The sequence below is a fragment of the Aulonocara stuartgranti genome (assembly GCF_965226115.1).
Source record: "Aulonocara stuartgranti genome assembly, chromosome: 23".
NCBI classification, from domain to species: Eukaryota; Metazoa; Chordata; class Actinopteri; order Cichliformes; family Cichlidae; genus Aulonocara; species Aulonocara stuartgranti.
In genome coordinates this window covers 15,224,658-15,250,169 of record NC_138958.1, presented here as the reverse complement: position 1 = coordinate 15,250,169, position 25,512 = coordinate 15,224,658, and the positions used below count along the sequence as shown (strand labels likewise).

The window sequence follows — 25,512 nt, the reverse complement described above, 5'->3', positions numbered from 1 at the left end:
GAAATGTCCCATACAAGGATGTGGTGACAAACCCAAGTTATATTTTTTGGGCCCTATGAAGACATCATCCAAAGTTATAACCATAATAGTGACTGTTTGACCTGGCAGATTTGTGGTTTTCAGTCTGAGCTTCTTTACTGTTTTAAGATATGGAGAAGGGAAAGAAAATGTCTGAATTTCCATTAATCAATCAGCATTTCAAAGCTTTGATGATATGAATCTCATGTATTGTTTCCTTATGTTGCCTAGGAGACACCAGTGTCAATCAAATCTGGTAAAGCCGCAACCTCTTCCGGTTCCAATGAAGCGCATTTTAACTTTTTAAACTGTTATTACATAACCCAAATACGTATGCAGATCTGTTGGAAATTCTGAAAAAATGCACTTTAATTGATTTTAGTTGATGTGGAAAACTTGGGGGGGAAAGGCTTTTTTGCACAAATCAGAAATATTAAAGCATGTCCCCTTCATCTATATTTATTCCCAGCGTAAATGGGAATTACAAGTCTTAACAAGCAGGAGAGAAGGAAGTAGTAGCATTTATCCCACCAATGAATTCAACATACTCCACAAGCTTAACCAAAAACAAATACAGGCCTGTTCTCCCAGTGACAACACTCAACAATACTAAAGAGAGAAAGTGATCTAAAAAGACTTGATATTGTTGAAGGTGTTTATGGGTTCAACACTTCTCACACCATGCCACTTTCATACAAGTAAAGATACTCGATGAATAGTGAGTGTTGCAACAAGCAGATAATCTTGTTGTGTGTAAACTGGCTATAGGGCATGGGTGTGAAAATGGAATTTAAATATCTGTGAAGATGGTTTCCGTTATGATTTTAAACACTTGGCTTGTACAAGCACCCTTCTAGAAAAAACACGCAATGCAGCCCTGAGCATTTTGACATTAACCAGTCCTTAACTTGCTAGATCCTTATTACAGAGTCCAGTGCTTTCACCGCTAGTGAGTTTGTGTCATGTGTGTCTTATGGTCTCCAAGCCAAAGTGTTTCCATATGAGGAAAGAAAACTTAGGAAAATATCCCCACCTGATTCGAATAAGGTTTGAATAAGGTTAAAGTCTTCTGTCATTTTTGGGACAGATTTTGGGGGATTTTTCAATCCACTTATTTGGAAGCTGGCTGTGGGAGCCACCAGTATAATATCTATTTTCCTGTTTTCTCTGTGTGGCTGCACTGAACCCACACACAGAGATAAGTCACAAACACCTTCATAGAACACTTCTGACGTCTTCAGTTATAGAAACTGGGGGATGTCCAGTGATGCCTTGCACTGAAACACTTGAAGCAACTCTGCGGATGCTCAACTTTGTGCTTTTTTTTTTTATTCCTGTTGCGTGCACCTGGAATTGCTCAGGAGTTTCTCCAGTATAGCAGGACATACAGCCCTACAAGAAGAAGGCCCTTCTGTCACATCTGCTTTGCATAACCACCCACTGCAGTTTTCCAGATCTTTTTGAAATTTCCCATGCTTTTGAACGTAACACCAGACTTTTTCACACGCACCACAATCGATATCCCTCTCTTTAAATATCAGTGAGCTGGTGACATTATCAAGCCGCTTCTTCAAAATTTGTCAGCTGAAAGTTTTAAATGTTTTCAGTAGGACTGGGCGATATGACCCAAAATTCATATCTCGATATTTTTTTAGCTGGATGGCGATATACGATATATATCTCGATATATATATATATATTTTAAAGACATAAGGCAAGAACAAAAAGAGTTCTTAGTCAAAGCTGTGTCCCAGATGTCACACAGGCACTTTTATTAACATACAGCGTAGATGTACATGAAGAAATTACTCAAAAATAAATTATCAGCATTTATTAAATAATAATGCTCCATAAATAAAAGAAAACAATGTTGTTTTTGTGCATAACAAAAAGCTCACAATTGTACCGTCAAAATGTAAACTAAAAGACGCTGAGCATAATAACAAAGATAGTCAGATTTCACAGCTGCTCTATTCCCAACTTCTACTGCGTGACTGACAGCCTGGAGTTTGAAACCCGCTTCGTAACCGTGTCTCTTACAGGTGCCAATTTGTGGTCCTTATATACACACAATACGGTAATATTACGTTCAAGCACAGTACGTATCACTCCGAGAGGCTCCAGACTACGGTAGCCGTAATGATCCGACAATCCATCAAGCGGTGCAGCTCCATAGCTTACCAAAATCGTACTAAAACATTTTTTTGACAGATTGCTGAGCGCCGTGTACAACATAAAATCGGTTCGCGGTCATCAAGCACAACCAGAATTCATACATAAGGCGCACTGTCGATTTATGAGAAAATGAAAGGATTTTAGGCCATGCTAGGCCATGGCGTTAGCGCGGTTAGCTCGCTAACACGTTGACGCCGTTCAGCCCCACGCACGGGGCGATCCGGGGTAACTTGTTAACGGAAACTTGCTGGTCCATCTTGTCATTGCCTGCAGGCAATGCTATGGGGGAGGGGAAGTTGTGTTCAGTGAAGGAGAGGCGAGGCCGAGTTACGTTGCGGAGAGACAAAAGTGGACGAAAGAGAGACAAACTTGCGGCTCCACAAGTATAATTATAACGTAACATATACTATATCGATATAAACAATATTGTCACATCTTATATCTCGTATGAAAAAATATATATATATATATTTTTTTAAAACCTCGATATATCGTGCAGTCCTAGTTTTCAGTTTTAAGTGCTTCTCAAGTAGTTCTTGTTTTTTGTAAGCACCGGAGTGTGGGCACATGAGTGTGGCATGTTTGCACCTTGCACAGTGCATACACAGTAGAGGAATAGCATGAGCCCCGTGTTAGCAGGAGTAGCTTTACTGCTCCTCATCTGTATCAACACAAGCTACAGTCATGTACAGATTACCTGTGTACAGTCAGTGGCCCCTCGCTATAACGCGGTTCACCTTTCGTGGCCTGGCTGTTTCGTGCATTTCTTGGTGTGCAATTTTGCATGTTTTTTTGTTGTTGTTGTTTGTTTGTTTTTACAGCGCATTGTGTTCTGCATCCTGATCGGCTGCAGACAATTGTCAATCAATCTCGTGCTGTGTCTCCTGTACAGTACAGAATGCATTCATCTTGTCAAATTTACAGAAATGTTCGATCACTAGCAGTGTGGCTCTGCAGTGTTGTACTGTTTGTAAGTTTTCTCCCCAACAAACACAACAACAACAATGTCGACGAAACGTTGTGCACCATCAAAAGCAACCGCGGGTGCCTTTGGTTTCATTCTATAACACTGGACTTTTCTTCGAAGGTTTGAACTTCGAGAGTGTTCAAACAACAGAGAAACGTGTGAAAATGTTCATGTCTGTCTGAGAAAAGTGTATAAAGTGGTGTAGTGAGGGGTTTTACTGCCTTAAAACATCTATAATTATTGTAAAAAATAAAGTTCGCTACTTCGCGGATTTCACCCATCGCGGGTTATTTTTAGAATGTAACTCCCGCGATAAACGAGGGACCACTGTAGTTACACGCATAAAACAGATCAATGCTTTTCCATCCCACTGTGTCAAATACCATAGTTTTGTCAGCTTGTCCCTTAGTTTCACATTTATGCACAAAGGCGTGCTTTGGGACAAGTGGCTTGATGCAAAAAACACAAAGTTCAGGGTGTTGGAGGGGTGGCAGGAACAGGTTTATCAGTCAGGAAACTGTGGTCAGGGTCTCCTTAGGATGTTTGTATGATCTACTTGGTTTCACTTTCACTTGCCGGTTAGGTTTAGGCACTAAAAACTGTGGGTTGGGGTGAGGGAAGAATTATTTTTCATTTAACAATGAAAATTTCTAGTTTCATTGTTGATGATGATGATAAAAAATTACTTTTTTATCTTATCTTACTTTTGAACTGATGCGTCACGCACCTCTGCCAAAGTAATACTTGTATGTAACCTGAAGAAACAAAGGCTATGGGCATGACCATTTACTTGGGCTCGCATGACTTCAAGCTATCAGGCATCCTGTGGGGTTGAAATGATTCTTAATAAAATGCTTGAAGCTATAAATAATATGGCAGGTTGGAATAGTTGTGCAGCTCGGTGGTTAGCATTGTTGCCGCATAGCAGGAAGGTCCTGAGTTCAATTCCACCATCAGGCTGGCGTCTTTCTGTGTGGAGTTTGCATGTTCTCCCTGTGTTTGCGTGGGTTCCCTCCGGGTACTCCGGCTTCCTCCCACCGTCCAAAGGCACACAGCTTGTGATTAATCCAAGTTGCACATGGGTGTGAATGCGCGAGTGAATGTGTGTCTGTCGCTGTGTGTTGGCCCTGCGACAGACTGGCGACCTGTCCATGGTGTACTGTGCCTCGCCCTGTGACAGCTGGGATAGGCTCCAGCACTCCCCGGTGACCCTGATAAGGATAAGTGGATGGATGGATGGATGGAATAGTTGTTTTCTACCCTTGGTCAATTATTTGATGTTGCAGCTGGTGATTTATGCTCATTTTAATTCTCAAAAACTGCAATCTCTCCTTGCAGCTTTGCAGTTACACAAAACAGACGTTTACTGTGTAGTGTTTTGTGCTTTCTTGGGTTTCCAAATGTAGTTCTTGCTACTACTACTACTGCTACTACTAGTAAGAAGCCATGGTGTTGTAATAGATGCAATGTGGAGTTTAGCATCGTCATCTGGATAGGAGCATGTTTTACTCCAAAACCTAATAGTGCCTTTCCAGGTGCACGAGCTGTCAATTACTTAAGCATCATCATAGATGATAACAATCCAGATGGTCCATCTTCTCGTTAGTCTGGAGGACACAGTGTCCAGCTTTTCCAAAAGCCATAGAACAGTTTTCTTTTTTGCCTCCGCTCATTTTAAATTATCTTTAGCCCAGAGAGGACAAAATCATTCCTGGATTATATTCACGTGTGGCTTTTTCTTTCCCTGATAGAGATTTAACCTGTATATGTTGGTGGCACTGACACAATTGAGTTCACAGATGGAAATTTCTGAAGGCATTCCTGAGTGCATGCAGGAATTTCTCTGACAGAAAATTATACTTGTTTTTAATATTCTTCAGATTTCTTCAAATTCTCTGAATCCGTTGATGATAGGGGTGGACGATAGAAACAATATATTTGGCCAACGATAGAGATTTTGTGTGAATGGGTGGATGACTGGATATGTAAAGCGCTTTGGGGTCCTTAGGGACTAGTAAAGCGCTATATAAATACAGGCCATATACCGCTCTATTGCGATAGCGCATGTTGATGATGTCATCAAGCTGCGCCTGCTTTGGTCGAAAGCGGCTACAACCATTATCATCTGCAAATTATTCCGGGCGACAGTCGTAGCAAAGAGATGAAGCACTTTTGAAATATGGGGAAAGCCAAAAACTGCGCTTCCTCCACTTCCGTAACATTGATTCATTAGTGTTGAATTCTCTCGCAGCTGCTCTATTCCCATGTTGTTGCAGTATATTAATAACTAACCTCGTATTGTGGATGAATAATCTCAGTTGTTCTCCTGACTGAAGTTTTGCCCGTGTATAGCATCCTGCTATGCAATTGCATTTGTCCCTGACCACCAGAATCCCTCACGTTAACTTTTATCAAGTGGAAAAAAAGTTGGCGTTCATCCTCCAGCTTCACTGTGCTAATGTTATGCTAACATAGCTGTGTCGCTAGCAATCACGTAGCACAACATTGTATACCAGGTAGTCCAACTTCAGTAACCCTGCAAACGCCACTGCTGTTTTTTGTTTGGGTTTTTTGGCTCCTACACATGCAACATGTTCAAATTCCCCCTCTAAATTTTCAAGGTCAGGGCATCAAAAGGGCAAACTTGTATAAGAAGGTATTGGTGCACAGTGAGCAATATGACATTCTTTGTAATTCGTACTTAATGTGCAAACATTTGTGGCAGACAGTGATTAATTTAGTGTCGGGTAAATGACGAGGGTGTTACAGGAACTGTGGTAAATGCAAATGCAGCTCCCAGTGCTCTGATTGTCTACTTTTTTCTTTTTTTTAGTCATATGGTGATTTGCTCTTTGTGCTCTAACAATTTTCCTAAATTTAGATTAAAAAGACTTTCAAAATGCCAGTAAAGTTCTATGTTTGGATTGTTTCATTTGTGCTAAAATGTTATCTCAACTTTTCTTTAATCCATGAAATATATTTGTCGTGCTTTTGGAATAGAGCGCTCAGTTATTTTGATCTATCTAAAACCTGTTACAAAAGCTGCTCGGTTTATCCAGATATTGTTTTACATGTATCTAATGGTTTGAGATGAGGTGGCAGATAGTTTACTTATAATTCTTCCTTTTAAACTGGTTGCACGTCAGTGAAGCAATGCAGCAAGGCTCTAATATCACATAAACCTCACTGCAGCTATTGTGAAGTTATTTTTATGTTGTACCCTTTTGCCCAGTTTTCTTTAGAAGTTTCCTTTAACTGTTGTTTCTTGAACGACATTTCAGATGATGGAAATTGAATTCTGAAAGCACTTTATGTTTTTTGTTTTTTTTACTTTCCTGTGCGTAATAGGCACATCTTCATTTTCAGTTTCTCAGTCAGGTGACTGTTTCTATTGACTTTTCACTTGGTTTAACTAAAAGGTTTCTCAGACTTTTGCACACACTGGAACTACTGTCAGGGCTTTAGAGTGCGACCCAATTTCTCAATGGTGTGACAAAACAAATAAATCCTAGGCCGCACCGGCGCAACGGAAAAAGGTCTCCGCAACTCTGAAATTCTCTGTGTAGCCAACAGCACACAACATTATGCCAATATCGAGGCCTTAACTGATCATGAAGGTGCTGCTTAGAGTAGCTGTTCGATTGACTTGTGTGTCACACGCGTGTCTCTGCACAGACGCGCAGGAAGGGGAAATGACATAGGGAATTCCCACAATAATCCAATAGCACACGGCGACACCTGCACATTCCGCCAATGTGCCAATGTTCAAAAAAATCCTAGATCGCACCGGTGCGACCAGCTGTTCATGTAAAAGAAACAAAAAAAAAAAGTCTCTGCAATTCTGAAAGTCTCCATGTGGTCAACAATAGACACACATTATGCCCATATTGTGGTCTAAACCAATTAGAGATAGTCAAGGGCCCAAGGTAAGATGTTCAGATACTGAGATGTTCAGTTCAAAGCCTTTAAGGCACTTTTAATTTTGACTTTCTTTGTACATATATCGTAAGATATTTTACGTTTAAATTTCAGCTCAGTGAAGCACGTTAAGCACAAGAACTTTTTCAGTACCGTATTTTTTCAGACTATAGGGCACACTTAAAATCCTTTAAAATCCTCAAAAGTGCACCTTATGTATGAATTCTGGTTTTGCTTACTGACCGCGAACTGATTTTATGTTGTACGCGGCGCTTAAAAAAATCTGTCAAAATGTTTTAGCACGACTTTGGTAAGCTATGAAGCCACACTGCTTGATGGTCAGGAGCCTCGCAGAGTAATAATACATACTGTGCTTCAACATAGGGCTGCGCATGCGTGAAGCACAAGAAGATTCAGCCTGCCTCATTTCTGTCTGCCGTTTATTTACTTTCCGGTTCGTTGAAACGTCGCGGCAAAAGGTCGAGGAAAAGCACCAAGTTTTTTAAATGGACTAACAATGAGGTGGAGTTGTTGCTGCGAGTAACACGAAAGTACAACGTTACAAAAGCGAGTGAGAATTAAAGAATTTGAAGAAAAGCTATCTGGAGCATGTACAAACTGATATTAACCTTTAATAGGGCTGTCAAAATTGAGAGCAAACAAAACAACTGCTGTTTAATGCCCTCCGCTATCTTAGTTTAATTGGTCACATGACTGCATCACATGACTAAAATGCGTCATCGTTTTAGAAAGTCTGCGTTTTCTCTGTCCACACTGCCACGCAAACGCACTGTCTTCAAATGTATTTGTTTTCGAGAGCGTTTTCAAAACACCGTCTCAGTGTGGACGGGAGGCCAAAATGGAGAGAAAACAATGTGGTTTCAAACGAAAACGCTTTAGTGTGGACGTAGCCTAACAATCAGTGGAGGACTTGTGTTACTTGGGATTAAACAGTCATGTGAAAAAGAGTTTTCCCAGTTCTGCATACAGCCGTGTGTAAAAAGAAAAATACACCCTTACTAGTTCCACTAGTAGCAAATCAATCAATCAATCAAATGTGCTTGATGTGCTTGAGAGATTGAAGAACTCAGCATCTGTGACTCTACAGAACTCGGTGAACATGTTAAATATAAAAAATAATGACAGTATGATTAGAATAAGACTGGACGACAGGACAAAGCCTCTTCTCTCTTAAAAGAATGTGGCAGCACAGCAGACTTGGAGATGTTTGGCCAAATTGCACAGCAACATTTTTGCAATAACCAGACACGGCATATCGGCACAAACACCTCGTACCAACTGTCAGCACGGCGGTGGAGGGGTGACGATTCTGGCTTGTTTTGCAGCCACGCCTGGGGACCAACCATGTGAGTTCCTTTGTATACCAAAGTATTTCAGAGTCAAATTTGAGGCCATCTGTCCACCAGCTAAAGCTTAGATCATGCAACAGGACAGTGATCCCAAGCACAGCACAGCGTAACATAAGCAGAGACAACCAGAGCTGTAGAGTCTCACGTTTTGTCTGAACTCCTTCCTACAGTGGAGTCACTCTCACCACAAAATGTTTCTGTGAAGTGCTGCAAGGACTGCTTTTCACTCACTTGGCCGTCGACCTTGTGGTGATACTTAAATAGACTACCAAAAGAAAGATCTTCTGGATTTGCAGATATGTGGGTAGATGAAAAGTTTAGTGTTGTCACGTTAACTGGCAATCACGCATGCAGCGTGAGTAATACTGAAGCACTGTAACAAATAATTTTCTACACTGAGTGAATTAGTCAGTTAATGCATTTCTCTGGTTCTGTTTGATGATTATACTTCCTATGTTTTATGGATTTATGGTAAATATAATTTCCTTTCAGTGTCAAATTGGAAACTTTGGTTATCCGATGAGTCCTGATGGAAACTGTTGTGACTTAGTGCTTTTTAAATAACCTCTGTATTCATGAGTTTTAGGGTGTTTTTGATCATCTTAGCTGGAGGGCCATGCTATTTATAAGTTTGACACCTACAAAAAACCTCCCCCTCTTCCCCTTCAGAAGCAGAGTGTGGTCTGAGGTTTGGTTACTAAGTGATGGAGCAAAAACACGCAACACCAAAAATTTTACTGCTGCCGCCCTCGTGCTTTCTTAATCTGCCTAATGAACTCTGACTCAAATACGTTAGCAACAAGGGTCGCGCATTTTTAGACCTTTACCGCTTTCTTTTTTAAATTATGTCTAGAGTTCAAATTGCAGATTTTTTCGTTGTTTTGTTTTTTGTCAGTGCCACAGTATGAAATCACTGTGCCTTTTGGGCTTCTTGGTCTGTGGTTTGGTTACCGTCTCTATATACCCTGTGGGTAAAATTTTGGTTTGATTTAGAAGAAAAGGTAAAAAAAGAGCAGAAGTTTCATAGCTTTGTCGTCAGAGATGGTGACACATGTTGGTGACAGTTTGCACCTCGGTTTTCGTACAAGAGGTCAGACTGGAATCAGATTAATGTTGCGACTCTTAGTACTTAGAACTGTAGCAAATATCGATGTAGGACATTACTTTGAAGATCAAATGCTTGAGTATCAAGTCAGAAAATGCTGCAGAGATTTAACGAAGAGATGAACAATAATGATAATATACAGTGTTTCACTGAAAACACATTTCAGTGAAACCAAGATGTCTAGAAGGGTTTGTGTGTAGGACTCTTTCACTATCGCAACCATGGCGTCTGTTGTCTTTGGGCTTTAAAGGAAGTGGTTTTTCATCTTGAAGCAGCAACTCTGCCAAAGGTGACATGCATGGTTTATTTTGAGGTTTCTATGACATACTCAGAGATTTATACTAAAAGTTTTAGTGTGTTTAAAAAAAAAAACCAAAAAAACCCCTGACTTCTCAGATGTGTACTGCATACGTGTCACGCTAATGCTGGAAACAAATCTGTATGATGACTATCATTGCAGTGGCCATATATTTATCCTAGTCACAGTTTTGTCTTATTTCAGCAGAAGGCTAAATTCTCTTAAACTTGATAGAGGAACAAAAAATATTTTAGCACTTAATTTTCACACATCTTTCATAGACGTCTTTGCAGATTCAAAATAACCTTTACGTCATTACCACAATGTTGGAGATGCGCGTAAAGCCGACTGAAACGTCGCATGCAATCGGCATTTCATGTGCACTTTTTTTATGAGCTGTGATTTTTGCCCACTTGCCCAGGATGTGATGAAATGGGCGGATGATTAAAGGATGATCTCAGATTATCTGATGCTCAGTTCAGATCTGCCAGGAGACTGAACAAATTTAGTAGTGTACTTTTTAGAACGCAGAAAGCCCCTACACTGCACTATTTGAACTAAACAAAACCACAACACACTGGGACTTGAAGATACAATGGTAAGATGTTTCTGTGAGACGTTTGCTGTCCCTGGCCACAGCCTGACACCTGGCGATTCACACAGCTGAACACCAGGAAGTCTCTATTAACTGCCTGTCCTTGTCGTTGCAGTGTTTTGGAGCAGCAAAACCTCAAAAACAACAGGTTCTTGGAATAATCTCTCTTGTTTAGACCTCTCCATGTGAAAAAAAAAAAGGCCTATTGGGACCCGCCATATTGAACCCCACCTCACCACAGGAATCTAAAACCCTATCTGTATTTTGGGGTGTTGTTCAGGTGGTGAAGACTCGGTGTCACCGCTTTACCTCGACACCCCACCCCTTACCGAGCGCGCGTCTTCCCTTTTTTTGCCTCAGTGCTGCTGCCTGTGTTTTGAACTTATCTCAGTGTGGAACTGGCAGGTTCAGGGGTGTGATTGAGGTTTGAAATAGAATATGTGTTTGTCTCCAGTGCCTGCAGATGTCTTCACTTAGGAAGGTAAACATCGCATGGGCTGTTTAACTGTTAGAGGCAACAACCAGCCTCATCCCCAGGGCCCCAGGAGGAAATCAAGCACAAATGACACTGTTTTGTGTTTCACCAGACATCTGTCACCTTGTTCGCCCGCCATACATGCAGGGTACCGCGCGATGCCGCTTTTTTTTGCAGCGGGGCTCTCAAAGCTGCCGTTATTTCTCCTGCCTGTGCAGGAGTTTTCAACCATAAACAAGAAGACATAAGTATAATTTCCACAGACCCTTTTTTATTTAAGTGTATGTATAATATGCCAGAAATCTAAAATATTTTGACCCTGTAGATGATTAACACAATCCTTTTTTTTCCAAAAGCTGTGGAACATGTTTGAAAGTTGTGTATTTTGTCTCAACAGAAAGAAGAAGGAAAGGTCCAAGGCCAGCTGAACCACACAGATTCGAGCCAGTACATCCGCGACCTCAAAGACCAGATAGCAGAGCTACAACATGAGGTGAGACTCCTAAAAACAAGCTACATGTTCACCTCAGTCACACTACCAGTTTTTCGTTGTTGGTGTAAATGCTTTGATCGAAATTTCACAACAATCCCTCAGATATGGTTTTACTTTGACTTGAACAGATTAGTTGAAGTGTTAACTACACCCAGAGACTTCCTGTGTGGTGCTGAAGTTGCAAACCTCTTAGAGATGTATTCACAAACATGACTTACAGAGGTTTATATGGCAGAACATTGAGGCACGATGCAAAGATGGATGCACATTCAAATGATTGATATCTAAGAATGAGTAAAATGTCACATATGACGTCAGAAGTGACACATTCCCCACAGTCTTAGTCACCTTTATTCATTCTTATTGGTCCTGTCAAGCTTGTTGACCTATGTCATGTGTTTGAGAAAAGGTGTTTTAAAGAGTGCTGTCTCAGTCGTTTCCCTTCCCTGCCAGTTGTCTTTGAGTTTTAGATTGCCCGACAATGATTCTTATTATTTTAAGCATGCACAATGAGCAAAACTGAAACTGGTTTAAGTCCCGTCATGCACCTCTTGCACAGTTTCAATTAACATCATACAGCTTGAAATTTTATGTGCAGCATCTCAGATGTTGATTAGATCACCGTTTCCTTTCACATGACAGCAACAGGAAGGCAGTGTGCCAAGTTTAGAGAGACCCAGGTAAATGTAGGGTTGTTCGGGTTTTGGGTTGTTGTTATCGTTTTTATGTACTGTGCTCTAAACTGGCCTCTGAATGCATCTCTTTCTACATGACTGTCTGTTGCATGGCAGGCCAACCCAGGTGAGTGTTTTCAGATGTTCTGTGTAACACCCCCAGCTTTTCAAGCCTGACCATGTGTTGATCTTTACCCAACCCCTCTTTGAGTCTGGTTAATTCATGGTGTAGGAGACCATCCCAAGTGCTTCAAGGTAAAGCTAAAGAAAGCGGCCGTGCACGGCTGTAAACTGGAGGTGGGGACGTTAACTGAAAATACACTGTTCAAAATAAAATTTAAAATTAGTGCATATGTAGGCCCTTTTTGAACTTATAGCTGAAAGATAATCGGAGAAAATACAAACCCATTTCCAAAATAGTTGGGACTCTGTAAAGTGTGAATAAAAACAGAATGCAGTGATTTGCAAATCTCAACTGAGACATGAAAATTATTAGCTGATTTTGAATTGGATGTAAGAGAAAAGTTGGGACAGGAGAAACAAAAGAATATCTTGGAACTAATTAGGTTAATTAAGGTCAGTAACGTGAATTAGTATAAAAAGAGCATCTTAGAGTGGCAAGGTTTATAAACTGAGTCTACAAATTCAGCAACAGTTTCAAAATAGCGTATGCTTTTGATTGCTTTAACTATCTCATCATCTAAAGTACGTAATGTCAGAGAGTCTAGAGAAATCTCTGTGTGCAGAAAAGGCCAAGAACTGGATGCTGTGATCTTTGATCCTCGGACAGCACTTCATTAAAAACAATAAAACGATTATTTTTGCGATTAGTCGACTAATCAGATCATGCATCCATTGGACGTAAAGCGTACAGCTTATTGCACCAGCATGCATCTGCTCTTATAACTATCATTAGCTTACAGCTTTAAGTGTTTTAAGGTATGTGCTAACTAAAAATAACGACAAGATGATAGTTTATTAAATTTTAATGACATTTGCAGATTGTTTCGGTGAAGTTTAATAAACTCAGCCGTCTGCTCCTTGCTATCTAAAATATAACAGGACACCGGAGTATATTCTCGAGCATCTCACACTTCTGATAATCAGCTGTCTGCTTGACGTTTATTCAGCTGTGTAAAAACTATAACTTTATCTCAGCCAAACCGATTTACTCAGGAACAAATAAAATACTAAAAAAAAAATTTAAGTTATCTAAGTGATTTATATATCACGTTTAACCTGAGTAGTGAAAGATGGCGGTGGGTTTGAAAACGATTTGCCGGGAGTCCGGTGTTCTCACGGGCTCTAGTGAGCCTTGCCCCCGGCTAGCTATCGAGCTGGTGGGTAACAGACGTCTCCGAAAACGTCGGAGTGTTTTTGCAAATATGTGGTGTCTTGATAAACTGAGCAGATATTTGAGGTTTACACAGCTACATTCTCGGCTGAAAATATGTTAAACGTTTATTTTGTGACCCAGAAAGAATAATAAGAGTAATATTAAAACTAACTAGCTGCCGGCATTGTTGGAAACTGAGCAGGGCCGCGCTATGAATTCTGGGACACAGCTTCTTCTTCTTCTCCTTTGGGGTTTAACGGCAGCTGGCATCCTTGTACATGCAGTGCTGCCATCTTCTGTTTCAGTCCGTTATTACACTCTTAAATCCTGCCACTTATTCCTGCGTCTTTTGGGATCTTACAAAACTTCAAACGACGCTTCGACTATTAAATTAGTCGTCGATGATTTTAATAGTCGACGTAATCGTGACTAGTCGACTAATCGTGGCAGCCCTATTTCTAACTAACCTGGATAGCATTAGCTTATAGCATTGCTCTCTATCATCTAAATATATTTCTGACTTTTAAAAAAAAGTGCAGCAATGCAAGTCTAAAAAATTAATGGATGAACGCCAGATTGGCTATAGCCATCTTTTATATACAGTCAATGCAAAAAGTTCCTTACCAGGTATTTTGTTTTCCGAGAGAAAACAAATCCTCCAGTCTCAGACACTTTTCCTTTGCCTTGAAGCTCTGGAAGCACCTTAAACTGTTAACGTGGTTTAAGGTGCTTCCTGCTACCATGCAGTCTTAAATGGAACATAATTATATGACTCTTTGTCCCAAATCCATACTACACATTGACTTTAAGTGTTGAGATTATAAAGCACATTCGTGCACACATTCAATAAACTCATCAAAGATTGAAGCAAAGACAGCATATAGGCTTTGTGAATTGGACGGTGACATTTCTAAATCTCTATATAATTTTATATTGAGACATGTGAATAAAAGCTTTTACTACAAATTTAAAAGGGACAACTTGTCTTCCTCCGTGTGAGTGCTGTAAAAATATTTATTTCATGTCTACTAATTATACAAACAGGACACTCACCAGTTGTATACTCTTGGTGTGTAGTATGGCTCTGATTTTATTGCATTGTTCCCTTTTGTTTTTATTTTTGGTTGAACTGGTGCCTGCATGTTGAATTTGTAGAGGACATCTCATCTTATTTGTTTCAGTGTTTCTGGTAAAATGTCACCAGCTCCCACTGACAGTTTGTTCATATCACGTGTGTCAAGTTTTTGTTATCTCACTGAGTTGCTAGCAGTCACAGGTTGTCCAGGAAGCCGTGCAAGAGTCATATTTCTCTGTCGTTATTCATTTTAAACATTAGCGTCACAGCTTGGCTGCTTTTTTTTTTTCTGTAGCAGCGCTACTTTGACACTAACAGAAAAAATGTGGATATAATTATGTTGTGAATTCAGCTGCATTAAAACATATCACTCTGTAGAATCAAAGGGAAAAATGATTCTGTAAACTTTCTGATAAGTCGCACTACTATTAAGTAAAACTGGCCACAGGAAACACATTTGTTGAAATTCAATCCGAAAACTGTCTTAAATTTCTCTTTATTAGTAAACAATGAACAGCGGACAGGACAGGAAGTGCTGAACTAGATATCCGCTCTCTATATTTCCTGCACCTGGCTAAAAGAAGGTTTGACCAAGACTTTCTTCCTCCCTCTTTCCTTCTGAGTACAATAACAGCAACCGAAAAAAATAAATAAATTAGTGAGCTGTCTATACAACTATACCCATTTTAATCATTCACACTTAAACCTGCTTCAGAGACACAAGACAGTGAAGCAAAAATAGAGCTGGTCCACGACGATATTGGAGCTGAGGATCTCAGGGAGGTGATCCAGGCCTTAGCACAGCACCTCGGGTCATATAGCATCTGTAACAAGCAGTTTGAGATTCCTTTAAGCCAGTTTTCTTCTGAGCGTGCTCACACATGTGACAATGTCAGGATATCCACCGTCTCTGACATCCTGTAGAGCCCCCTGGTCACAAACCAGGTGTGTAGAGTCTGGAGCTTTTGGCTTACTGGGATAACTTGCATGTTTGCTGACCTCATTTTTTGAAACTTTGGCTATATTTAATGTGTGCATCCACCACTGTAACAGTGTATTTATGACAGAAAATAAAGAAAAGCGTAATATGTTAGCTGTAATTTTTTCAAGAGGTTTGGTGTTCATGCAGCTGCCTTCAGGCACAGAAGTCTGATCTGTGGGAGATTGTGTGGCTCCTGACTCTCACTGTTTGCTTTCACAGATTCGCTGCTTAAAAGGACAGAGGGGGCGCTTGGCCAATCAGCCCACTTTTGATGGGATCCATATTGTCAACCACTACAGGGCGGATGATGAGTCTTACCAGTCTTCGGACGACGATGGGGTCAAGGTCTCCCCCCTGCAGGTCCCCCAGCAGAGGAGCCGTATCAAACTACACCCCAAACTCGAGGACACCGACAGCGATGAGGAGGAGGAGGACGGAGAGGCCCTGCGGATCTCTGTTCCTCAGAGCAGCAGCCACAAGACCACCTCCGTGTGAGCGGCGCCCGCCGGCTGCTGAAGTGGAGACGGAGGCTGTCAGCACTAACTGTGGAAGAGAGGGTCATCCAGCAAACCATTTCAGAGGAGACTCCTGAACTTGAAGAATGAAATGCATCATCATCATTTGATATCCTGAGAATCACACGTGGATTTAGTTTTCTTTACCTTCCTTTTGCAGTTTTTTTCTTGTTGTTGTTTTGGGGGGGGTTTGTGAGTAAAGCCAGAAGCTCAGCCTGAACCTCAGTAGAGGCTCAAATCACGTGGAGCATCTCAGACTCTACTGGGCCACAGAGACCTGACAAAGAGGAGGAGAAGGGAGATCTCAGTCTATCACTCCTGACCGCTTCTTCTAGGTACAACACAGAAAAAGAGACTGTGCAATAAAAACGTTTTACTCTATATTACACACTTCATGTTTTTATATTTTAAAGCTTTTTATAAATGAACATCAGAAATGCATTGATGCCGTTACTACTAAGTCTCCATCATGCAGAGGCAGATTTGTATGAGTGCTGTGCGTGCGCATGTATAAATATCTATATTTCTAATGTCTTGAAGAGCTTCATCAGAGCCTGGTATCAAACTCGCTTGTATCAGCCAGCGACGACTTGATGACTTTCTTTGGCCTTAGCACGTGCCACATGCCTTTCAAGGTCAAAGTGACATTGCGTACAAGTAGATATGTAAATGTGTATCATGTTGTTTGTTTCCCCCCACTTCCTTTTGAACTTGAAAATGCATATCTGGTGTTTAGAATATGCTGTACATTTGAGAGTAAAGGGACATATAATGTAGTTTAACACAAATAACAAATCCTGCTTTTGAGACGAGGGAGGTGAATTCCTGGTAGAATAACTAGTCACCCCTCTTTAGATGCTTTTGAACTCTCCGTTCTTAAAGCAGTCAGCATGTTAATAAGTGCAGATGGGGACAGGTTTATTTCTTAGCTACTGTTGCTGTTTTACAAAGTTCTCTGAAAGCATCACGATCTCACTTTCACGATGAGGTAAAAGGCGAATCACTTCAGTGCATAATGCATCTACCGATGACTCAAAGCTGAATGATGCCTCTCATATGTTCTGAGTGTCACTAATTTGCACGGAATTGATGACAGTCTGAGAGAACTTTGGTCAGGAGATGAAGCCGAGATAAAGCAACACTCAATAACACAACATGGAAACTAATCGGGACCGGCAAAGTGTTACCAAAGCGAGGCCTATGTTCTGGATCTACAAGCCACTCCATTTCATGACCTGGATGTGTAAAAGTGAATTTCTCTGAATGTCTGAACACTAACTTCTGTATGAATCGAGGCAGCCGCAGTCTCCAGGAACCAGCAAAGATTCTGACTTTGAGCAGGTGATGATGATGTTAATGTCTCTTTGCTGATGGAATAGAAGAGGAACACCTAATGGCACTTTTTTTGAGTCTGCAGTGCAGTATGGACACACTATGATGGATGCAGTCAAGCACACTCTGCAAACTAAATGAGATTGTTTTATATATATATATATATGTATGTGCGTGTGTGTGTGTGTGTGTGTGAGAGAGAGAGGGAGTGAGCGAAAGGGATGAATTCACAATAAAATTGTTTGATAAACTCCTGGCCTGGTCTGTCTTGTAATGGTGGCTGCAAACCTCTAACCAGAGTCTCCTCGTGCAGGCTGAACAGCACATGTGGGATGTTTAGTCTCAGCGCTGCCTTCCTCTGAAGATTCTTAGCTTAGATTGACTGTTTCAGGAAGTGATTTTTCTCGCGGTTTTCAAAGTTGAGCCTCAACTACTAATCATTTCATGCAGAAAACCACATTTTAAAAAGAGCATCTCTCTTCGGGCACTGAAACATTTACCAGGTTTGTGTTTGGTTTTTTGGCTTTTTCCCCCACAAAATGCTGATGATGAGTTTGTGTTGGACAGTGAGGCCAGTCTGTTAGTGATGTAAGCTCAGATTTTTAGAACTTGCGTTGACTAGTAAGGTTGGCGATTTTTTTTTTTTTTTTAACGTGGCGCAGTGGAAGGTCGCTTATTTCTATAGCGGGTGCCAGATGTTACAGCCACATCAATTCTATTTTAATCATTTCAATTTTAATCTCAAAATTCGGCTTTATTTTTAATAATACCCGAGTTTAGCACAACCTAAACAGCAGTACTCCTGCGCAGACACGGGTGTGTGAATACAGCTGATTTTATGTATTTTGTTGATTTCTTTTTCTTTGATTGACCTTTGCAAATATTCGAGCAGATTTAAACGTGCGTCCTGAAATGTTTACTATAAGGAGAGCGCGATACAGTGGCGCAGTGTGGGAGGCGTGAATCATTTGGTGAGTTCACATGTAGAGGCGTTTTAAAAGCTGAATTTCAACGGAGAGAAGAAAATATTTAAATACTGCAGAAATAATGACGCAGTTAATTAATTGTGCGGTTATAAACAACCGCATATCAAATCAAATCTAGTTTCAAACCGCGAAGTTCTAACAACCTGCGTAAAAGCGGCATCAAATCCCTAAATGTATTTATATTATTAATATCATTAATATTATTATTATTATTATGTGCGTGTATTTAATTTTGATGGCATGATGCTACAGTTAAGAAACCGTCTGCCTATCGGGCAGCAGGCCCTGCTGCAGCTGCTTTTATCGGTTCGAGCTTCATATCTTCTCCAAAAAACTGTATCCGGATGCCGTGATGCGTCTAATCGAGCTGGGACATGTGGTCCTTTAATTTCCTGTCCTTTATTTACTGATAACGGTTTGCATGTAGCCGACATTATAAATGCATTCACTGACATGTTGGTGCCAAAGCCGTGTAAACGGTCTGAAACCTTTTTGGGCGTCCAGTTGTCTGATTTGGAGGAAACTTCACACCTTTACAGGCGTGGAGGATTTGACCGGAGCGGATTTACTAACGGTTACCTGGTGATATATTAAAATAATAAGTAAAGAAACGCAATGAAATGAAAAGTCATCCAAAATGCGCATGTGTGAATTTCGGCTCCGTGGCAATTCAACCGTCTCAAGCCACGAACAATAAAACTTTAAAGCGCAAACATGGCCTGATAGCCACCTGTATTTACTGCAAACGAATGCAGGTTTTTGATCACACTTTCACTTCAATGCCGTCTCAAAACTGTTTTATTACACCTGCAGTGGATGAAAGGCACCAGGACGCACGACTCCGTCTTATTGATCAGCGCGTAATGACGCTCTAATCTTCGACCTGTGCGAACAGAAAACAAACTGTCTCCGTTATTTGCTTCTTCCTCTCGGGGTAATGTGAAACGGTCACCGCAGGCGTTAGGACGGAGAGTGTCTGTCACATAATAACAGTTTATGGGCTCAAGTGACCACCAGACCGGGACAACACTTTGTCCTGTGTGGAGCCGGCAGTGAGTTTTGATCAGAGAGACACTGCGGTGCGTTTTTATGTGAGGATTTATTCTCAATGAATTATTTTTCCTCTAGCGTTTTATTGGCTGAACTCAACCGGAGACACTCTTGGCAAACCCGAAGCGTTTGGTCAAATTTTAATTGCAGCCTATAAGAATAATAAGACTACCCCGCCGGTTCAAAGTTTCTCCCACCCCTTTATTTTACCACGACGTGCTACTTCAAGCTCCCCAGCAAGGCACCCTGGGGTGTGTCTCCCCGTTTCCTCTCCCCCTGCCCCCTTTAAAGATTGAGAAAGGCGCCGATAAAGCCTGTATCACCTCTCCCGACTGCCACGGGCTCCATGGGAGACACGAGCTGCAGTCTGCGAGAACTTCGGCAGCCCCAAGCTGTGGAAAAGTTAAACACTGCAAAAAGTGTCTCATAGACTTATCGTCCCAAGTTGTACTTTTAAACAATAAATAAACTTTTCTCTTCTTCATTCCACCTGCGTTTCTTGTAAGAAAGGAAACCACTGTCGGGTTCTGAAATGAGTCCGTTTGCTCTAAAGATGCAAGACGACGTCGCCCCCGCTGCAGACAGTTTTCCTACAGCCTGCTCTGACTAAAACTCTGCAGGCGGATATTTTTTACAGCGCACTGAGCTGTGGCGAGCAGCCTCGACACCTGTCCGACGACACCTGGCAGGCGTGACCGACAGTCCGCGCATGCTCCCTTGTCAGGTTGAAACCTCTTAAAGCACTTGGGAGCAACATCACCACACCAGTAGATGTCAAATCTTGGAGCGAGCGGCCTCGGGCGCAGGAGGACTGCTCTCTACAGCTGGATTATTGTCACTGATTTGTTCTGTTCCGCTTCAGAGATGCCCCGCTCCTTCTTGGTGAAGAGTAAGAAGGCGCACAGTTATCACCAACCCCGAAGTTTTGAGGATGACTACAACAAGCTGGACACGATACTAGCGCACATATGCTCGGGTATGCAAAAGGAGGCTTTTCTTCAATATTCCCCTCTTTGTCAGATGACACTTTCAATGCTGTATTTGATATTGATATAATCTGACGGGATGAGGGGTATTTTTCAAAAGTAAAATACATTTTTGATCGCAACACTTGCCAATAATTTGTAAGATGAATAATGCTTTAAAAGAAAAGCACTTTACAGTTAAGAGTCATTGTAGTGTTTTGTATTCAATTCTGAAACTGTTCTTTTGGTTAAATGCATGTATTTAAATATCTCGGGTTATTCACAGTTTTATTACATATTACAACATTATTTTTATTGTTATACCATATCATATATTAACACTATTACCACAAGAAAAATTGACGTTATCTCTGACTAATTTTGTCCACCAAAAATCCAGTTTTGTTTTGACAAATTACCGAACTGGCGACCATCCACGTCATTTATCAGCCCTTTAAAAACAACATAAGAATGGCTTTAATTGAGTCACCGGTCATTACGATGCTGACTGTCATTTGTTTTGTGCTTCTCAGAGGGAGATAAACTCCCAGAAGAAGACACGGATATGTCGGTGGACAGGTACAACCTGTCTCCGGACTCCCACCTGGGCGACGCAGCAGATTTCTCCCCCAAGTCTCCGCTGAGCTGTGCCGACAGCCTGTGCCCTCGCTCCCCGGACTATGAGGACTTCTGGAGGCCTCCATCTCCCTCCGCCTCGCCAGGTAGACAAAGACACACACATACATACACACATACTGATGATCCTGCAATAGATTACATTTCATGTACACATGAAAGACCCAGAGCGGAAACTGTAAAGCATCCAGGACGCACAGATCCAATGCAGACTTTGATTTGTATTTTTTCCACCATGGTTTAGAAAACATACAATACAATGTTCGTTTCGGCAAACTAAATAAGCAAAACAGGCCTTTGTGATAGTTTACATATTTTGCTGTTTTAATCATTTTCTGAGATTGTTTTAAATTGAAGTTATTCTTCACACAAATACGTTTTCAGTTTTTATAATAAATCAGAGCAGATATCATCTAATCTAATTTCATTTTAATCGGACTCAACCACAAATCATCACTTGGGGAATCTGAAATAAGTTTTCCCCTCAATGATTCCTCTGAGGCCCCGTAGATCCCTGGAAGTGCTCCTCTTCGGTCACTTCACTGCTTTCATTAAATTTTTATCTGTTCCCCTCTCCAGCTGATTCGGAGAAATCTCTTTCTCCCCTGGTGGACGAGACTCAGCCCTTCACCGTTCCATTCCGGCCGTACGCCTGGAGCAGCAGCTATCCCAGGCCGGAGCTGAGGCCGCTGGTGCAGCCAAGCCTCCATACGGGAATGGAGGTAGAAAGAGGCCCGGCTGCGATGGGCTTCTACGGAGACAGAAGCACCCATCCTGCCCTGTATGCAGACCGAGCTCTGGGAGAGGAGACCTATGGTAACTACAGGAGGCACGCTGCTGCTCTGCTGTTTCCTGAGGCAGGCATGCACGGAAAAACCCACGACGTGAACGCGCAGTCTGATCTGCTGTGCTCTAGCCTCATCCTCAATGGGGCTTACAAGTGCGTCAAGTGCAGTAAGGTGAGGACAGAGAGCAACGAAGAGAGGTGTGATTTCATATAGTCCAGTCTAATATAGTGTCTTCTATAAAATGCATGCATGTTTGTAAGAAAACACCAATAATTTAAAAACTTGGGATAATTTGATTTCCGCTCAACTTGGCCCCAAGCAAAGACTCACTGCAGCTGCTGTCTTTTGGCTGACCTCTGACCTCTCTATAGGTGGAACAAAACACAAACAATTGACTCTCCAGTTACACAGAATCGAATTTGGTTGTTTTTTTTTTCTTTGATGGTTTATTGCAAATTTTAAAAAGTTCTTATCGTCAATTCATTGTTGTTCTCAGGTGTTTTCCACTCCCCACGGTTTAGAAGTGCACGTCCGCAGATCACACAGCGGCACCCGGCCATTTGCGTGCGAAATCTGCGGCAAAACTTTCGGACACGCAGTGAGCCTGGAACAACACAAGGCCGTGCACTCTCAGGTATCTTCACACCTCAAACCACAAGATGCAGTTTGCACCCTTTTCTTTTTTTGGATTCACATCTTACTTTCAACCCGCCTTCCTGTCAAGCGTGGATGCGCTGACTCGAAAATGTGACGAAAACAGGCCTCTGCTCACGTTTCAGGAAAGAAGTTTCGACTGCAAAATATGCGGTAAAAGTTTCAAGCGGTCGTCAACTCTGTCGACTCACCTGCTTATCCACTCCGACACGCGGCCGTACCCATGCCAGTACTGCGGCAAAAGGTTCCATCAGAAGTCGGACATGAAGAAACACACCTTCATCCACACAGGTGAGCGAAGAAAGGGACGAAACTACATTTGTTGTTTTGATTGTTCTGTAACCGAGGTAAAAGATCTGTGCGCAAAATCCAATTTTTAAGCAGCAAAATGTATACCTCTCGTTTATTTTTATTATATATATATTTTTAAACCCTAAATCAAATGTATTTTTATTTTTTTTCTCTTTCAGGTGAAAAGCCACACAAATGCCAGGTGTGCGGGAAGGCGTTCAGCCAGAGCTCCAACCTCATTACGCACAGCAGGAAACACACCGGATACAAACCTTTCGGCTGCGACCTCTGCGGCAAAGGTTTCCAGAGAAAGGTGGATTTGAGGAGACACAAGGAGACGCAGCACGGGCTGAAATGAACTGACGCGGCACCATGGAGTCAATCTAATCTGACTTCAGAGCAATCATTTGCTCATTCCTAGGAAGTCGTTTTTAGACATCCGGCATTTTCGACTTTTCCTCCTTCTGCCATCCACCTTGAGGACATTTTTCGGATCAAGATCGACTCTGACTCTCATTTAGCTTGTTAAACGTGCATTGAACCTATATTTAACAACGACAGATGGTGTTTTTTATTTATTTTATAAGGGAAAAAAACGTTTAACGGGCGACTTTTTGCAGTGCGAAGACGAGCAACACTAACGAGACCAGCCTGCTGCAGAATGTTACATGCTCACAAAACCAGAGATAAGCTGTGGACTTTAAAATACATGACATGTAAGCGCGATAATAATAATAATAATAACAATAATAAAATTGTCTGTGTCTTAAGCCCATAATATTAGCAGTCACACTTCAATAACAGGATTGGCAGAGCCATAAAGAAACAGATGCAAATCTGCGCTTCTCCAAAAGAACAGACGTAGGATTTTGTTGTCAGCTACAGCGATGCTGGCAAAACAGTTCTTCCACTGTCTGATTTAATAATCGCTTCCATTACCAAGCTGGTATCTTTGGTCTATTTTGCACATTTTCTTGTCAAATTTAAACTTCTATCGTTTACAAATAAATATTACTTCTCTTCAAATATGTATTCCAGTTTCTTGTTGATGTTTTAAAATGATTATTATTATTATCAAAATTTCAATGCAGTTAAAAATATGGATGAGTTAAGTTTTTCCAAACGAAAACAGAGACGGAACGGAAAAAGCGTGCATAAAAATAAAACAGATTACATTAAAGTAAAGGTCGGGTTTCATCACCTAAGTTTAAAAAAATTCCACAGAGCGTCTTTTTTTCACTGTTGTCAGCAGACGCGTCGGTAGATTTAAGGTCATTAGCAACAGTTATTTCAGATTTTTTCTCGATCGATCGAACACACACACACACACACACACACACACACACACACACACACACACACACACACACACACACACACACACACACACACACACAGAGGGAGAGAGAGAAATAAAACTATGATCTAATCGAATAAGAGCTTTACGTTCCAGAGTGTAAACTTTAAAACAAAGGCGCCAGGACGTTGAGCCACCTTGCTGCCGTGATTGTGTGATTGCCCAGAGGCTACTGTTTGTTTTGACCACTGCAGACATTTGTTTGGACCTCAAACAGTATGAGCTGATTTAACCGTTAACCAAATGCGTTTTACCCTCATGGCTGTTATTTGGGGGGGAGGAAAAAAAACGAGCTTTGGCAGAAAAGATATCACATGTGGCAGCTGTGATCCTGGGAAAAATGAGAGTCGGGAAGCACCCTGTCAAAGTTTCTGTACTGCTACATAAACAATAGATTAAAGGGTTTAATCTGATAAACAAAAACGCTCCCTGGAAATATTACAGCACATTTAAGAAACAGGTGGTATCCCTGTCATAGAGACTATTTCCATAGATAGAATCAGTTTAATACTGTGAAAATACCTCTCATAACTGGTTAGGTGAGCTTATAAACAGTCGCCTTATTAATCTACCGATTCTTCCAAACTCTTATCTTTTAACCTCCGACACAAAAGAGGCGGAAAGAGGAACAATCACTTTGTCGTTTTCACTCAACATTGATTGAAATCACTGACTCACAAGGATTTTCTATGCCTCACTTGCCTCAAAATCGTACAACATCCAGGCCTGCGAAAATACTGAATATTTTAAACCCCAGGATGAACAGACTAAAGGAGAACAGGAACAGGCATGCTCATTTAAAGCAAGATTTAGTGGAGCTGTGCGCATTACAGCTACATGGCAGAGAGACTCACAGTGTTTATTCTTTTCAAACGAAAATGCATTTTATATGCAGCAACCACACATTTCAAGGCGAATAAAAAGCTTCAGTTTTGAAAAGACTTCAAAACTGAAGCTCCTTTAAAATAAATCTATAAAGGAAATAAGAGGTTACGCTGCTTGAAAGGAGTGCACTTTTTGTTCAGACTGAATGAGGTTGAATCTGGTGACAGGGGAATTTCCTGATGCCTGATGCCAGTGCCTTTAATGCTCAGAGAGCCCCGAGCCGCCAACCTCACCTTTGAAGTAAGCAAGCAAGCAGGTTCTCTCAGGTGGGACGTTTCACTGCTGGGCAGAGCAGGTCGACTTCAGCTGAACTTGTGACACTGAGCTCCTCTCATAACTGTTTAAGCAACTGAACAACCTAGATCGCTTATGATGGATGTTTTGTTTGTTTTTTTACCTCATAGAGTGCTGTATGACGAGTCCCTTTGAGAGATGCTCTTCAAGCACAATCTCAGAGTGAAGCTTCTCAAGTAAAAATCTTCAAACGAGTCAATAGGCTGACCAGATTTCCTCCAAGTGCATGGCTAGATTTTTCTTTTAAACTTTATCCCACTGCCTAAAGGCATATCAAA

The 25,512-nt window shown here is 41.3% G+C and overlaps 2 protein-coding genes across 4 annotated transcripts in view; both read left to right on the top strand.

Annotated features, from left to right (window-relative positions):
• Positions 1 to 17,581, top strand: part of evi5b (ecotropic viral integration site 5b) — a 44,991-nt gene extending 27,410 nt beyond the window's left edge. For all 3 annotated transcript variants that reach the window (XM_082523419.1, XM_082523418.1, XM_082523420.1), the window contains 2 exons: positions 11,319 to 11,414; positions 15,701 to 17,581. In XM_082523419.1, the coding sequence (XP_082379545.1) occupies positions 11,319 to 11,414; positions 15,701 to 15,976 (372 nt within the window). In that variant the 3' untranslated portion in view covers positions 15,977 to 17,581. The remainder of the gene's footprint in view (positions 1 to 11,318; positions 11,415 to 15,700) is intronic.
• Positions 17,582 to 17,848: 267 nt separating this feature from the next.
• Positions 17,849 to 24,103, top strand: gfi1ab (growth factor independent 1A transcription repressor b). The gene is made up of 6 exons (XM_082523424.1): positions 17,849 to 20,340; positions 20,863 to 21,051; positions 21,545 to 21,924; positions 22,250 to 22,387; positions 22,533 to 22,698; positions 22,878 to 24,103. The coding sequence occupies exons 1-6, from the start codon at positions 20,136 to 20,138 to the stop codon at positions 23,054 to 23,056; spliced, it is 1,257 nt and encodes a 418-aa protein (XP_082379550.1). The 5' UTR covers positions 17,849 to 20,135; the 3' UTR covers positions 23,057 to 24,103.
• Positions 24,104 to 25,512: the final 1,409 nt, after the last annotated feature.